At 41.2% G+C, this 17,832-nt stretch overlaps 1 protein-coding gene across 2 annotated transcripts in view; it reads left to right on the forward strand.

Moving 5' to 3' along the window:
• Window positions 1-2,673: 2,673 nt before the first annotated feature.
• Window positions 2,674-17,832, forward strand: part of ST6GAL1 (ST6 beta-galactoside alpha-2,6-sialyltransferase 1) — a 92,131-nt gene continuing 76,972 nt past the window's right edge. Inside the window, exon 1 of one of the 2 annotated variants that reach the window (XM_074189536.1) lies at window positions 2,674-3,055. Coding sequence is in view for 1 of the 2 variants with exons in the window: in XM_074189534.1 (XP_074045635.1) it covers window positions 8,662-8,713 (52 nt within the window). In the remaining variant the exon portion in view is untranslated. Of the gene's footprint in view, window positions 3,056-4,770; window positions 8,714-17,832 lie in introns of those variants that run through there. The other variant, XM_074189534.1, reaches the window with a different exon arrangement.

Here is a 17,832-nt window from a genome sequence, read left to right on the forward strand (position 1 = left end):
TAGAATTTCTAAAATTCTAATGATATTTAAGTGGGGGTTTTAATTTATTCTTTCTCTAATTTTTTAGTTGCATATTTAGTTCATTGATTTCCTCTTTCTCTAATTTATTCATGTAAGCATTTAAAGATATATAATATATCCTCTGACAGTCGCTTTGAGTGAATCCCATAGGTTTTGGTATGTTTCCTTATTGTCACTATCTAGGATAAAATAATTAAATCTTTCTATAATTTATTGTTTGATCCACTCCTACTTTAAAATGAGGTTATTCAGTTTACCTCTGGGTCTATATCTCTCTGGCCTAATATTGCATGATTTTTATTGCATTGGGATCTGAGAAAGATGTATTCACTATTTCTGTCTTTCTGCAGTTGATTGTTAGGTTTTTATGCACTAGTACATGGTCAGTTTTTGTATAAGTGTCATGCACTGCAGAGAAAATGGTATATTCCTATCCCCATTCAATTTCTTCCCTAAGTGTATCATATCTAGTTTTTCTAACAATCTATTTACCTCCTTCTTTCTTGTTTATTTTATGATTCAGTTTATCTAGATCTGAGAGCAGGAGGTTGAGGTCTCCCACTCATACTAGGGATTCTTAACCTGGGTTTCAGAGAACCAAAAAGTAGTAGTCCATGGACAGATATTAGGGTGTCCATGGACTTGGATGGGAAATAATGACATTTTTATTTGAATATATAATTGGTTTCTCTTATAATCCTGTATATTTTATTTTATGCATTTGAGAACAGGCGTCCATGCATTGCCTCCTCCAGTCTCAAAAAACTTAAGAATCCTTGTAATCCATATTATTGTATTTCTCTCATCTCTCTCAAAGGACTTCCATCTCCATGCAGGCTCTTCTCATCCCTCACCTCTATTCTTAGAATAACTTCCTTCCTTGCTTGTTTTCAGTCTTTCTTTCCTTTCCAATCTATGTTGAGCAGAGCTGCCTAATGAATCTTCCAAATGAACAGGGCTAACCATACCATTCCTCCATTCAAAAATCTTCAGTGATTCTCTGATGCTTTTAGGATAAAATCTCAACTTGTTATTCTGGAACCTTTGGTTAATCAATCAACCAATGAGCCTTTGTTAAATTTGTACTGTGTACCAGTTCTGGGGTACAATAGCAAAAAAGAAAAGCAACAATTCCTAATCTCAAGAATATTTCAGGATAAGACAAGAGAAATTTATAGAAGCTTAGGTGGAATTGTCTTAAACCATTGTAAGGGTTTTTAAAGTGGAGATAGGATCATAGATGGCTCCTTAGGTTAGATCTTAAGGGATGGACTTGGTGCTCTCAGCTTCACCTACCTTTCAATTATTCCTAGTTGATGTGGGAGGGTGGCAGGGATGCCATCATTTCCAGAGCCAGGTTGTTCCTCAAAGCAGCAAAGGTCCTTTGTTTTTTTTAGGGGAGGGGGCAAGTTTTCATTCTGGTCTGCCTGGTTGTTTCCCTATCTCTGATGTCCCAGGCAGGAGACACTAAGGATTGTTGACAAATCAGATATGTGTTGTATGGACATTTCCAGCAAAATCAACTGGAAGAGTGAAGACAGTGTGTCCCAAGGGAGCTGTCCCTCAAATTCTGATGTGTTGAACTATCATCTTTTGTATTGTTCATTAGCAAGTGTGTGCATGTGCTTTCCAGAAAAGTCATCAGCTTGAGAAGGGGAGGTTCTTCACTTGACTTTTAGCACTTTTACCATTGATCCCAACTCTAGAACCAGAAGGGTGCTCAGAGCCCATCTGGTCCAAATCTCCCATTTTTCAGAGGAGACTAAGACCCATTGAGGTGGTTTGAATTGCTGGAGGTCTCATGTGTAAGCTCATGGGCTCACAGAGTGAGAGCCCAACTATCTGTGCCTATGGGACTCTGGTCCATAACCTCCCATTGCTTTTCCACAGGGGGTCCACCCAATGCGCTGGAGGCCATCTACCACAAGGATACCAGTGATACTTTTTTTTTTTGCAAGGCAGTGGGATTAAATGATTTATCCAAGGTCACACAGCTAAATAAGTATTATTTAGGGCCTATACTAGCTGCTAGATGGTGCAGTGGATAGAGCACTGGCCTTGGAATCAGGAGGATGAGAGTTCAAATCCAGCCTCTGACACTTAAGGACATAAAGGATGGCCCATATCCAAGGCCATCTGATTCCTATTTGACCACTGGACCCAGGTGGCTCTGGAGGTGAAAGTGAGGCTGGTGACTTAGCACAGCACCCTTCCCTCAAATCCAGTTCATTTGCTTGTCATGGCATCACCTCCCTGATGTTGTAGTCTTCTTGGAAAATGAAGGACAAATATTACCAGTGATACTGGCTATTTAACTGTTTCTCTGGGACCAGCTCATCTTCCCTTCCTGCTGTACATTGTCCTGGTGGCTTCTCATTCCTTATCCATGGCATCTTGCTCCATGGGCCTCTCTGTGCCATCCATTGACTCTGATTCTTCCTCAGTCATTTCAGTGCCTATTTAAGAGGGTGCAACATACTAAGTTAGCTGTTAGAGAGACATACAAAGACAAAAAATAATACAGAACAATTTCTGCCCTCAAGAAACTCCTTGTTCTAGGGGTGGGTAGGTGGGAGGAGATTTAAAATGTAAATGGAGAAGGAAATACTAGGTAATTTGAGAAGTGAGAGAAACAGAAGCATACCAGTTTATGAGAACTGATTGTTCTATTTTCAGTGAACATTTGGAAATCAGCAAACCATAAAATTAGAATTCAGTTTATGGTGTTGTTGATTATCTCAGACCTATGAAAATGATGGAGAAACTGTAAGGCAGAGTAGATTTTACAAGCTGGAGAGAACCCCTCCCAATTTGGGGTTAATGGTAGTGGTGCTGTTCAAATGCTTCCGTAGGAAGTAGCATTTGATCTAAATCTTGAAAACTGAGAATTCTAAGATGCTGAGGAGGAGATGGCCACCCAGATGTGGGGGATGTCCTAGACAAAGGCATGAAGGGAAGAGATGAAAAGAAGAGTTTGGAGAAGAGCAAGTGAACTTGTTCACTGAAACATTGGGTCCATGGGAGGAGACAAATGGTGAGTCAGATTGGAGGGAGCAGGATGGGAAAGCCAGATTACGGACCACTTGAAATCCTAAGCAAAAGGAAGCCACTGGACAGTCTTGGGTAGAAGTGTGTCCTGGTTAGACTTGTCTTTGCAAGAGTTATTGTTGGGTTGATAGAGGCTACTTTGGAGGGCCCTTCCTTCCCCACCCCTGGAGAAGCTGACAATCTGGGACGCTCTGGTAGATACAAACTAGGGCTAATGTGGTCCATAACATCATATACATTGTCTCTACTGCAATCCCTCAACTCCAGTCTCTAGTCCACCTTCATCTGTCTGTCTACCTTTTTTTCCAGCTTTCTATTTCTTTTCCTTTCTACCTTTCTCTCTCTCTCTCTCTCTCTCTCTCTCTCTCTCTCTCTCTCTCTCTCTTTCACTCACTTTCTCTTTATCTCTTTCTCCCTCTATCCCCCTCTTTGTACCTCCCCTTTCATTTCTGTTCCTCTCCCTCTTTCTCATTTTCTTTCTTTCTTTCTTTCTTTCTTTCTTTCTTTCTTTCTTTCTTTCTTTCTTTCTTTCTTTCTTCTTTTTCTTTCTTTCCTTCTTTCCTTCCTTCTCTTTCTTTCTTTCTTTCCTTCTTTCCTTCCTTCTCTTTCTTTCTTCCTTTCTTTCTTTTTCACTCTTTCACTCTTTCTCTTTATCAATTTCTCCCTCTATCCCCCTTTTTGTACCTCCCCTTTCATTTCTGTTGCTTTCCCTCTTTCTCAATTTCTTTCATTTTCACTCTCTTTTACTCACTTTCTCTTTATATCTTTTTCCCCTCTATCTCCCTCTTTGTACCTCCCCTTTTCATTTCTGGCTTTCTTTTTTTCTTTCTTTTCTTTCTTTCTCTCCTTCTCTCTCTTTCTCTCTTTCTCTTTCTTTTTCTATCTTTTTCACTCTTTCACTCTTTTTCACTCACTTTCTCTTTATCTCTTTTTCCCTCTATCCCCTTCTTTGTACCTCCCCTTTCATTTCTGGCCCTCTCCCTCTGTCTCCTTTCTTTCTGTTTCTTTCTTTTCTCTTCCTTTTCTTTTTTCTTTCTTTTTCACTCTTTCACTCTCACTTTCTCTTTATTTCTTTCTCCCTCTTCCCCCTCTTTGTTCCTCCCCTTTCAGTTCTCTCTCTCTCTCTCTCCCTCTCCCTCTCCCCTTTCATTTCTGTCCCTCTCCCTCTGTCTCCTTTCTTTCTCTTTTTTCTTTCCTCTCCCTTTCTTCTTCTTCTTCTTCTTCTTCTTCTTCTTCTTCTTCTTCTTCTTCTTCTTTTTTTTGCAAGGCAAATGGAGTTAAGTGGCTTACCCAAGGCCACACAGCTAGGTAATTATTAAGTGTCTGAGACCGGATTTGAACCCAGGTACTCCTGACTCCAAGGCCGGTGCTTTATCCACTACGCCACCTAGCCTCCCCTCCCTTTCTTCTTTCTTCCTTTCTCTTCTTCCTTTCTCTTCCTTTCTCTTCCTTCCTTCCTTCCTTCCTTCCTTCCTTCCTTTCTTTCTTTCTTTCTCACTCTGTATATCTTTCTCCCTCTATCCCCTCATTCTCTCTTTTTACCTCCCCTTTCATTTCTGTCCCTTTCTTTCATTCTTGAGCCACATATACAGAATTCATACATCGACATGGATTTACATCCTTCTCCTCAAATACACATACATGTTGTTTAGTCATTTTTATTTGTGTCCAACTCTTTATGACCCCATTTGGGGTTTTCTTGGTAAAGATCCTTTACCATTTCCTCTCTAACTCATTTTGCAAAGGTAAGGAAACTGAGGCAAATAGGGTTCTGTGACTTGCCTGGATCACAGACCTAGGAAGTGTCTGAAGTAGGATTTGAACTCATGAGGATGAGTCTTCCCTACTCCATTCTGTGCATCATGGTGCCACCTAGTGGCTTGGTAGTTGCAAAACAGTTCCTATAGACACACTTGTTTATGCACATTTATGAGCTCCTTTAAGACATACAGTATGTCTTTTGCCTCTTTATAAAAAAAATTTTTTTTTGTCCCCAGTGCTTACCATCATCTTTGGTATGCAGCAGACACTTAATAAATGTTTATTAATTGATTGAAATATCTACATCATCTTATTCCAAGACCAGATCCACATTTACTCTTTTGATTTTCATGGTTTAAAGGCTTGTTTTTTGAAGATTATTTTTCTCTTTGACCTCTTCATTATTTAAATATTTCAAAAATTCAAGGCAGCTTCATTGGGGAATTCTATTGACTTCCCTGAGAACAGGGCGGGTTAACTTTTGGGGATACAAAATGACCATAGTTTATGGATCCCATCTCTGGATGGTTTTTTTTTTTTAAATTGAAGGAAATGCTGTTTCATTTTGAAAATAAAGATGTAACTGTTTTCCTATCTAAATTCTTGGACCTCCAGAAAACTATCTATAGACCCTTTAAGCAGTTCATGGACCCCAGGTTTAGAATCTTTGCTATAGGACCTAGTCCTTTAGTTTTGAGATCTACCGTGGTTGGAAAATTCATTACCCCTGAGTCAGCTTGAAGATGGACTTTCTTGTAATGTGACTGGGCTGGTTCCTGGGCTTCTCCTAACATGTTTGGGCAGGTTCCTGGGCCACAGAGACCAACCACCATCCCTGAGGTTTAGAGGACATGCCAGAGATGCTGTTATATTCGTAGACCTTCAGGACTCAGAAGAAGCCAGCAAAGGGTCCCTTCCAAGTTACACTCACACTCTGGAGAAAGACTTTGATGGTGGTGCTGGAGGTTTTCATCTTTGATCAATCATTCAACAAACATTTAAGAGTTCATTATATGCCAGGCTAATCATTGAGGGCACAAAGAAAAAAAATCCTTGTCCTGTAGGAGCTCACATCTGGTGACTGGAGAAGGAAAAGGGACAAATTAGGTATCCACAGAGTAAATGGAAGGGAATCTGAGAGTAGATAGCACTAGTAGATGGGAGACATAGAAAGACTTTCTAGAGAGGAACTTGAATCTTGTAAGAAGCCAGGGAATCGTGTAAGAAGTCAAGGACATTCAGAGGGAGAGCATTCCAGGCAAAGGGGACAGCCAATATAAAGGCTTGGAGATGGGAAACGGCATTCTGAATCACAGCATTAGAATTTGAACTACTATTTCAAATGCTGACTAGAGGGTTTTATTCCATTTTCTGGATCTTCCTGTACCCAGATATAGGACTATAACTGAGAAACTAAGAAAGTAAGAACTTTGAAATAATGTCAGTTGTGCTGAAAAATGAGAAAACAATTGGTGTGAGGGAAAAAAAAAGTGTTATGGGGACAAAAACCCACTTCCTCAAATAAGTTATCAAAGAGCTCCCACATGATCATATAGCCTTGTGGTTCTTCTGAGGCTTGGCAAGATGAGGCAGAGCACTTGATCTGAAGGTGGGGAGTATAATTATTTCCTGTTTCAGATATATGCTATCTTGCAGGGCTGTGTGCTTTAATTTCTCTATCAGAAAACACAAGAATTTGGCTCAAATGTCAAAGGTTCTTTACATTGCCTAGAAGCTTCTCAAGCTCATGAGAGTTGGCCTCCACGCAGCTTTGTGCCATCTTGTAGGAACAATGACTGGAAGACATGGACCTGGAAAAGGAGGGCATGAGCAAATGCTTGGGCTCCATCCAGCAGGGAGGCCTTCTCTCCACCCCACCTGTCTCCTCTTTCTCCCAGCATGCTGAATTTGGAAAGATCTGACAAGTCCTTAGCCCTGTTGAGAATGGGTCTAGGTTTGTTAACACTGTCTCTGAGTCCCAAGTCTCTGACCTTCCTACCACAGAGACTTTTAGAATTCCTGAGTTTGCCTGCCTAGGATTAGGAATCAATCATCAATCATCATTACTTACTATGTATTTTGAACACAGGCACTGTGTTAGACATTGAGTATACAAGGATGAAAGCAAAAAGGGCCTGTCCTCAGGGAGTTGACATTCTTCTGTACAAAAGCAGCATGTAAACAGTCCAGTTAGTCAGGAGCATTTATTAAGCATGTCCTTTCTGTCCAGAACTCCACTTGGTACTAGGGATATGGTCAATAAAAGAAATGATCCTTACAAGGAGATAGAATTCTAACAGGTGAAATGATAAGGAAATAGGAAAATATATACAGCAGCAATATAAAAGGAATGGCTCTTTGTTATGATGGATTTAATCTAGTTTGATCTCAATTCTCTTCTTTAATTTTGTTCCCATTTCCTTCTAATTCTATCCCTCCTTTGTTCCCTCAGTCATCTAGCCAGTTAACATCTCATCAATGTTAATGAACATAATTAATTTCTACAAAAGAATATCCAACTTCATTCTATTTACATTTCTACCCCATTATTTTCTTGCTTGTTAATTCCATTTTCCCATTTCTATTCATGCTATCCCAGCACTGTCTAGCTAGAAAGTTTGGAGGATTTTATTTTCCATGAATGTCATTAGGGTGATCACTGTGCCAATTTCCTGTGCCAGAAAATGGTGGGTAGCATCTGTAAAAAGTGAAACACTTCCAGCATTGGGCCCTATTCCCAAATGTTTCAATTCAAAGAAGATTCTAGTAGTGGTACTCATATTACTATCGAATGGGAATATAATATGGAAAATTTTTTTTCTTCCCATAATCAAGGTCTTGGTGGTATGAGGGATGATGGGTGTCACCTTTATAAGCTATTCTGTTTTCTCCCTAATATCTCTTTAAATGGATCCCTCCCCACCCCCAAGCAATAGACCTGATCAAACAGATCTTATAGAATCTCACTTATAGGGTACTGAAGTTTAATTTTAGTATTGATTGTGAGATATGGGAGACACTGGTCCAGGACCATGTAGCATGATGTATCCACATCAAAGGTGGTGTGATCCATGAGCAAAGCAGAATCACAGTAGCATAAAGCAAATAAGAGATGCGCAATTCTAGAGATATTTCCATTCCAAAGGCTTTAATGAACTATTTGTTCCCAACCTGTGATATGACCTTCTGAATTTATGTTGAACTGATCAGCCAGGGATGAACCGATTGTACTGTGATCCCCACATTGTGATGTTATTGGTTCTCTCTGAGTATCAAGGACAAACAACAGATGCTTCCCAGGGTCTCCAGGTGAGGGATCAGGTGTACTTTAGATAGAAAAGGTTAAGGATTACAGAATGTAGGAAAGGCCCTAAAAAGTGGGCATCTAGTCTAAACCATACTCTCAAAGATGAATCAACATAAAATATAGCTGACAAGTAGCCATCTAGTCTCTAAGACTTTTAAAGAGGGGAAACCTACCACATCTTGAGTCAGACCATTCTCTTTGTAGGACAGTTCCAATCAGAAGGGAGCTTTTTCCTGACATCTAACCTACATTGACTTGCTGGCATCTTCCAGTCATGCTTTGGGTTTTTTACTTGACTGTTTGAGTTGATTTAAAATCAGTTATGTCCAGTGCTCTAGAGACATAAACAACTCCCCGAGCACCTGGATTAGACATCCACCCTGCAGATTTTGATTATCGTTTGCATGTCCTTTTTAACCCTGTCCAATCAGAGTAAGCACTGGAATTGTAAATGCATTTCACCATAAGCCTGAGTGAAATAGTCCTAGGAGGTCAATGACGAAGCCCACTCCAGGTTGGCGTACATGACCCCTGGAACTTCAGTTCAACAGAAAGGCTTTGGTGGTCATCCATCAGGTGAGATTTTCTGTTTCTTGACTCTTTGCATTTCCAGTGGCTAATTGGGAATTAGTCATTGTGTTTCTTCACAGTTTGAGACATGATCGAGTTTATTCCGCGATAACCTGCATTACTCAGTTAGTAATTTGGTGAGATTTGGTTCAAAACCGGACCTCCACTGTGCCCGTCAGGAGCAGGAGAATGACAGGATATGCCCTCTGTCTTGTAAGAGAAATAAGAAACACAAACACGAAAGAATCAAATGCCCCAAGTTGAGAGATCTTTAGGATGTTGATGTTTAGGCATTGGTGTTTAGGCATTTTCCTTCAACTCTCCCATTTTACAAATGGGGAAACCTTACTAAAAGATAATACATAAATGATTCAGACAGTACTGTATAACGGAAAGAGCCCTAATTCTGATGCCAGAGGGCTTGAGTCCAAATCCTGCCTCCCTAACTTAGTGTAACCTTGTCCAAAGCACCTAATTTTTCTGAACTTTGTTTTCCTTCTCTATAAAATTAAGGTTTTTGGACTAGATGGTCCCTGAGATTCCTTCTAATTTTATATCTAGGAGGTTAGTATTTATGAATGGGATGAATAGTAACAACAGAAATAGAGGGAAGGAAGCTAAATGTGGCCCAGAGGGCTTGGGCATGGATTCGCAGAGGAGAAGTTGCCCTGAGTTGAGTGTCAAAGATAAGGTAGAATTGGAGAGGGGAAAGGGAGAGCATGGTGGGCTTCCTGCTATAGAATGACACCAGAACCTTGTCACAGACACTTCTTTTTGGAGATGAATCAACATTTGTCCAAGTTACTCATGTGGAGTTAGAAACCTATCATAAGAAAATAGGGAGAATCATTGTCTTTATTAAATAATTTCATTAGGGAAAGAGTGTTCACTTATTTCACTAGGGAATTCTTTATTTTGGAGTCCAAGGACAGGCAGAAGAAAATAAAAATAGCTCTATTTCCTATGGGGCCAGGAGAGAGCAGGAAATAAGAGAAAACTGGTTGTTCCAGAATTCACGAGACATTCAAGGCTTCCAGAAAACTAACTTAAGTAAGGAGAAAATATAAATCTTTCTACCATCAAATGTGAAAGCTGATGAAATTATTTATACATAGGAAGAACTATATTGCCTCTGTTCACCATCGCCAGCAAGATGTGGGTATTTCAGGTCTGATCCATTTAGGTCATGCTGCTAGATCAGACCATGCTAATTAACAAAGAAAACTTAGATTTCAGAAAATTCTTTGAAAATGAGCTGGCCAGGTATCCTTGTAGACATGATGAAGAGATGTGGCTTAGAAGACAGTACAGTTATCAGGTGGCTCAAAGAAGAGAGGTAGTTTGGCAAAGTTGATAATATTTTAGATTTGAGGTCAGAAAACCCTAGATTCCAATCTTGTCTCCGATGCTTTCTACCTTTGCAACCATGGGCAAATTAACAATCCTTCTCAGATATCAGTTTTCTCGAACATAAAATGAAGGGGATGAACTAGAGGGCCTCCAAGACTAGATCCCAAAGATTAGCCGTTAATGACTCAATAGCACCTTGGAATGTTTGAATGCCTGTGTTAGGCACCCTTTTTGTTTGTGCTAAGGGTGAATGTAACAGATGGTAGATATACTTTTCAAATCTGAAGATGATTCAGAATTGGGAGGGACAGGAAACATTTGATGATAAGAGATCAGGTTCAAAAAAAGATTTCAATAAGTTGGAATAAATGATAATGAAACTCAAAAGGGAAAATTTCTCATGCATACATCATGGGAATGAAACTATTGGTCCTATTGGAACACTCAGGAAACCCATGTGCTGGGGGCCCTCCAAGAGACTGGAAACTAGAACTTTTTTTTTTTTAGTTTTTTGCAAGGCAATGGGGTTAAGTGACTTGCCCAAGGCCACACAGCTAGGTCATTATTGTCTGAGGCCAGATTTGAACTCAGGCCCTCCTGACTCCAGGGCCAGTGCTCTATCCACTGTGCCACCTAGCTGCCCCAAAACTAGAACTCTTGTTGAGATTCCATTCAGTTATGGTTTTTCAAGACCAATTCAGAACAATTCACACTTGGGTATGATGCAAAGAGAAGGCTACTAGTCCCTGTAGTGGGAATAGAATAGAGGAGTAGGGCATGTTCAGTCAAAAGATTGAAAAAATTAGAACATATAAGATCTCTACTATGAAAAACAAACCAGAAAACTTGTTAAAGCAAGATCACTTAAATATCACCAGATTTCTTCAAAGTTATGATCAAATAAGAAAGATAAAAATTATTATTTCAAGAAATCATTAAAAAATTTCTCCAGATTGATTAGAACTAGAATACAGATTGCAAATAGAAAAAAAAAACCATTAGTCACCTCATGAAAGAAACTCTACAATGAAAATGCCCTTTCATTTCAATAGCCAAAATCTGGGGTTCCAGGTCAAAGAATAAAATACTGCAAATAGCCAGAAGGAGAATTCAAGGACCAAGGATGCGAATCTGTTGTGTAAGATTCTGCTGTACCTCCTAACAAAGAGAAGAAATCTTAGAATACAGTATTCCAAAAAAGTAGAAGAAACAGGCTTATCGTCAAGTGTAAAAAAATCCTGCAATACTGAATATAATCCTTTAGTGAAAAAAAAATGAACATTTAATAGGAGCAGAATTACAGATGAAGAAGATGAGACTTAGGAAATTTAGGTGGCTTGCCCAGGGTCACAAGAGTAATAAGTGCCAGAGGCAGACCTTAATGAGCTCATTATCCTCCTGACCTTAAACTTAGCAATAGATCCATGTAACAATGCCTCCAGAAAGTAATGAATGCTTTGCCTATCGATCTTGAAATATTTGAGGACATCTGGTACAACCTCCTGATCTTATAAATGGGAAACACAATTTGCAAGTAGCAGCAGATTGGCATTCCTGGCCCCTGGTCAGAGGATCAGAGACTGTCAGTCAGAAGCCCATTGAGTCCAACCTGTTCATATTCCAGTGAGGAAACTGAGGCTTCTAGAGAGAGAGTAACTTGACCAAGGCCACTTAGGATTTGAACTCAGGATCTTCTTCACTTTGTGGTGGGGACACTCTCCCCAAAGGCCAGCAGATGAAAAAGCCACTTATACTCAAATCCTATACCTGCCATGTCATCTTCCTTGAACAGGGAGTTAGTGCAAAGACTGTTCCTGAATCAGAGTTGTTGGTCAGTAATGTCCAACTCTTTGTGACCCAGTTCAGGGATTTGGCAGAGATATTTCTTTCTCCAGCTTATTTTACAGATGGGGAAACCGAGGCACACAGGGTGAAGTGACCTTGCCCAGGGTTCCACAGTTTGTAGGTATGTGAGATCAGATTTGAACTTGGGGTGATGAATCTTCCTGACTCCAGGCTCATGGCACCACATAGTAGCTTGGAGTCAGAGTGTCTGGTTTCAAATGTTGCCTCTAACCCTGACAAGTGTAACTCTACCTCCCTTGGCCTTCATCTGCCAAACGGGGAGGTTGGACTAGATGGCCTCTGAGATCCTGGGCTCAAAGGGAGGCGTTGTGGGGTAATGACAAGAATAGTGAAGGTCTGCATTAGAACCCTGTCTGTGAAGGGGCCAGATTGTATTTGTCAAAAGGATTTCCTCATCTGAGAGTTCCTTAGATCCAATCTCTTTCTTATTAACTCCTTAACGAACTCCTGGCTACGCTTTGTTTTCTTTTTTTGTTGTTTTTGCAGGGCAGTGGGGTTAAGTGACTTGACCAAGTTCACTAAGCTACACTTTCAATGAATGAGAAAGAAAACATTAATTGTGCCAGACTCAAATTGGACAGTTCCTTCCAAAAGGTGATTGTCTCTGTAGAGCTAGTTTAGAACTGTATTAGGGCTCACCCGAGAGGCTCTGCCCAGTTTCATGACTTTTGGTCAGTATTTGATTAGGGGTCCTAGAATAAGAGGTGGCAAGCATCAGGAAAGGCACCATGATAATATACTATATTGCCTTGGCAAGGCAAATGACCATTAGACCAGAGTGAAATGTGAGGCATGCTGTAGCTGGCTAGATATGGTGGGCCATTAGGCATTGGCCAATCAAGGCATTGTGAGCTTTGTGGGAGGAGGGTCTCAATCTGCTGCTGATAAGATGGTGTGGCTTAGAGAACGAAAATGAGGAGCCTGGAATTCTAGTCTTAGTTCTTCCATGAACTTTGTTGATTTTGGCCAAGTGACTTTTTCTTCCTTATCTTTTAAATGAATGGCTGGCCTAAGTCTTGGGCTCATCCCCAGTCTGGGTGCAGAGGACTGGGGGAAGAGGGAAAGGGAAAGGGAAGGGAAGGGAAAATCAAGGTAGGGATAGAGGCAGCGCCTAGACATAAGAACAGCTCACAGGTGCCAGTCTTGCCCAAGAAAATCCAACCTACCAAGTATGATGACTCCTCCACTCTGTTCCTGATTGTGGTTGTTCCCACTATGTCTGTGGTATTGATCAAAGAACACTGGGTTTGCAATCAGGGGATTTGGGTTCAGATCCACCTACCCTAGTCCCTTAACCCCACAGGGGCTGTTTCCTCATCTGTATAATGAAGGGCTCAATTAAGTCATCCCAAAAAGTCCCTTATGGCTCCAAATCCTATGATCTTATAACATCTTGGCACTAGTCTCCTGCTGTCTGATTTTTTTTTGACCCTTGATAGATATCCTTGGTATGATGTGGCTTCCAGTAAGTAGGTATTGCCGGAAAAGGGAAGGGCTTTGCCCAGTTACATAAGTCTTTGGTCATTGAGCTCCCATTTAAACTGAAACCCTCCCCAAGACACTTCAACTTTGTAGGGTTTTTTTTTTCCTGATTCCTCATCTACATTTTAAAAAACTCTGCTGTCATCTTTAAGAAACTTTATTGCATCTTCTCTTTGCCTTCTTTGATGAGGTAGGGTATCATGGGGCTGGCATATTTTCTACATTAAACACTTCTGATATATTGGTTAATTTTGCTAAATTGTCTTTCTTTTTTTTCTTTTTACAAAACTTATAAAATTCTTTGTTGTAAGGGATGGGAAGAAGAGAGAAAAGAAGAATATATTAAGTGCCTATTATATGTCAAGAATTTTCTCTGGGTAGAGAGAGGGGGAGGTATATATTCATAAATCTCAACCTGAGGCCTCTGGGACTCAGATTGGTGGAAGCTTCATGGGGGCTGGAGAGACCATAATGTGATTCCTTGGGTATCAAGGCTACAACAACTGAGGGCACATTTCTTAGGACTGACCTCTGATTGGTTCCACAGAGGAAAAACAAGACTAGGTCAGAAGTAAAGTGAAGGATAAAGGAGACCACCATTTGGATTTGGGGAATCTGGACTCAAATCTTATATCTGTCACCTACCTTTTGGGGCCTGTCACTAAGTCTCTCCCTCCAACACGAGGGAGTTGTACTAACGTGAGGTCCCTTCCAGCTCTTGGTTTATGGAATCCTGAACCATGTCTTCATTGGAAGTGGTGGGGCTTACCATTTGCAACCTTAGGAAAAATGGCTTCCTTTCCCGAAGTCTTAGTTTCCCCAATTTGCTTTGCTCTTTTCCTAAACTACTTGTATTTATTTTGTTTACATATTCTCACACACACACACACACACACACACACACACACACGCACATCTGTACATCTGTTGTCTCCCTCTGGTAGAATGTAAACTCCTTGAAGGCAGGGCTAGTTTCCTTTTGGTCTCCCGTCCCCAGTATGCGGCTCAGTGGCTGTAGGGGCTTAATAATACTCTTGATTGATTGATTGATTGGGCTAGTTGATCTCTCTAGGCCCCTCACAGCTCTGACCTTGGATTCTATGAATAAAACCAATTACTCCAGCAAGTCCTGGGACAAATCCAAATTCAGGGGAGCTTCCTCCGCCAACTCCATCCTTTTCCCAGACCTGTACACTGAGTACTGCTGTTCCGAGCCATGCCCCCGAGGCCTCGTAAAAATCCTGGTCATGAGCCAGAACAGTCCTGTTCTCTATCCTGTTCTTATCAACTTGGAAGCAGTAGCCAGTTCTTTCAGTGATGGTTATTAAGACTCTTAAGAGTTTTGTTCGTTATTTTTGTTGTGGTGGGTTTTTGATTGGTTTCTGTTGGTGTAAGGAGATAACGTCTTAGCCAGAGAACTTAATTACCCAGAAAGTTCCAAACCCTCTTATTTTGTTCGTGGCAGTCTATTCAGGCTCTCTGTGCTAAGTCTCTTCGGTGGCATCTTTCTAGTCTTTCCAAGGGCAGCCTGAAGAGGCTCCCTTCAAGGAGCCTTGGGGTCCTGTCCCCCTTTCCTAGCTAGCATCAAGGCCAGAGCTGCCTTGGTTCCCTGAAGCAGCAGCTGTGGAGTTAGCCCTAGCTACCTGCCCCCTTGCTGCCTGTTCCAAGTCGTCAGCAAGCAATGGACTGTCCCTAAGGACCTATTATCTATCTGATGCAGACCAGCCAGCTCAGCTCAGCCTAGCCTGGTCCCTCCAAACAAACCTTCTTAATGGGAAAGACTCTTTGGCTGATCTCCCCTCTCTCTAGTGTGTGGTTCAACACTTGTCACCCCTGGAAAGGAAGGAACAGCACTTTATTGGAAAAGTAAGTTTGAAGGGATGGGACTTAGGCAGGGGGAAACAACTGGAATGGGAATGGGGATGAGGGACAGGTCCAGTCAGAGCCTCACTGACTTGAGTAGGAAGTCACCCACACAGAATGCCACAAGAGATTATGAGCTTCTGGGCAGCTAAGGTGACGCAGTGGATGTGGATAGAGCACCAGCCCTGGAATCAGGAGGACCTGAGTTCAAATGTGACCTCAGGCACGTAATAATTATCTAGCTGTGTGACCTTGGGCAAGTCACTTAACCCATTGCCTTGCATAAACAGAGAGAGAGAGAGAGAGAGAGACTGACTATAAACTTCTTCAGAGCAAAGGTGGTTTGATATTTGTGCATCCCTGGTGGCAAGAATAGTGCCTGTGCACAGTGCATTTATTAAATACTTGTTGGGTGATAGGAAGGAATTGGTGTTGAAATTTAAGGGGAATTAATCCAGGAGTGACTTCCAGAGTTAGAGAAGGCCAATGGTAGTTAAGTAGAAACAAGGGATATAGAGGGTTGGTGGGCTGTCTTCTTGTGGTACTGTGAAAAATCTGTATTTAGAAGGCCTAATTTCAATGCCTATAATTAATTGTGTACCTTTATCCAGTCACTTAGGATACTGAACCGTTTAGAGCATTTTACAGAGGGGGGAACTGAGATTCATAGGAAGTGGCATGCGGCTCATCTAATACAAGGTGTCAGGAAAAAGGAGCTAAGATTGAAACCTATGATTAATCTAATGAATCATAGATTAAAACCTGGAAGGGACTTCTGAGGTCAATGGGTTCACTTCACTAATTTTGTTGGTGGGAGATTTGAGGCCCAGAGAGATGACTTGCCCAAGGTCACAAAGATAACAAATGGAAGAGTTGGATTTGAAACTTCATGTTGTGACTTCAATTTCAACCATCTTGGTAATTCTTTCCATGCTTCCAACCCTCCTCTTGGCCTGTTTCCTTCAAAAAATGTAGAGAGCAATACCACTTATCTTACATGTTTGTCATTAAATGTATGTCCTACAAGCCTTCAAGAACTGTGGATATGGTGAACTGTTAATATTAATTTCTGAAAATAAAACATTATGCTTTTCTCCCTATTTTTTGCTTCTATTCCTCTCTCCCCCTTTCCCCTCCTTTCTTTCTTCTCTTTTCTTCTTTCCTTCCTTCTGTTTCTCCTTCCCTCTCTCCACATATCCATTTCCAGCCATTCTTGTAGCTGGGCATAGGGATGAGGGGCTTTCCGGGCCTATTGCTGAGTAGTGAGGCTCTCCTAAGGCTGAATTCCTTTGGGTCATGGACTCTTTTTAGGAAGCCCCTGGACATCTGCTCAGAAGCATGGTTTTGAATACATAACCAAAATATTAATATTACAAAGGGAATCAACCGCATTGAAGATACTGATCAAGATGATAAAAATAATACATTTCTGGACCCCAGGTTAAGAAACCAGAGAGCTGTCTCCCCCTGGCCACCCTTGCATTTCATGGCGTCTCTGCACCCTGACCTTGGTATTTTGGTTCTTGATTCTTGGTTGCCCAGGAATTCTTCTGTCATGGAAGTATGGCTTAATTCATAGATTTACAACTTCCCAACCCACTACTGGAAGTAGGGGTGGGGAGCAGAATGGGAAAGCCATATGATTCTTCCATTTCCCTTGGCACAGCTCTGATCCCTTTTCCTGTCTCTAATTGGTGTTGTTTTGTGAATCAATGAATGAATAATCTGGGTGAGTCTCAAACAGTTTGTGCTTTTGGTTGAACTCAAGAAGAGAAATGACTAATAGAAGTCTCGGAGCTAAATTTAAAATGTGAATAATTTTCAGTTCTGTATTCAGTGTGTTTGGCAAAATGGGGCACTTTGTATGAGAGATGGCAAGCATTGATGAATGAGAGCATTTGTCACATCGTTGTATTTCCACCCAGACCCTCCTCCTGGCCTGTCACCGAGGTGACAAACACATTCAGACATAGAATCCAGCCACTGCTTTCTATCATCCTTAGATAAAAGAAGGTACCACAAAGGTTGCTTTGTCCAGGTTGTGAGATGGTGGCTTCCACAATGGTGACAGGTCCTGCACATGGGAAGCATCACGGGCATCATAATTCTGGTTTCGTCTCTTGTTCCTTGTGTGACCAGTTGCAAGATCCTCCCTAAGTTTCTATTTCTCCAGCTGTTAAATAAAAAGACTGGACTAGGTGGTAGGAAGTGGGCTCAATGGGAGGCAGCTGGGGGTACAATGGACAGTGCTGGGCCTGGAATCAGAAAGACTGGAGTTCAAAATTATCCTGTTATATCCTAGCAGTGTGACCCCAAGCAAGTCATTTAAGAACTATTTGCCTCAGTTTCCTTAATTGTGTGATCAATATTAGTGCCTATTTCATGGGGTTGTTGTCAGGATCCAAAGAGAGCAAAAGTGCCCAGCATAGTGCCTGCTCATAGTGGGTCTGGTTTAGATATTTGTTCCCTTCCCCTTCTCTCCTAGATCTGTTGTTTGCTCCTTGTTCTTGAAGAAAACCATTTTGATCAGGAAGGTGGCACCATGGCAAGCACATGAATTGGAG

This window comes from Macrotis lagotis, chromosome 5 (genome assembly GCF_037893015.1).
Source record: "Macrotis lagotis isolate mMagLag1 chromosome 5, bilby.v1.9.chrom.fasta, whole genome shotgun sequence".
Classification (NCBI taxonomy): Eukaryota; Metazoa; Chordata; class Mammalia; order Peramelemorphia; family Peramelidae; genus Macrotis; species Macrotis lagotis.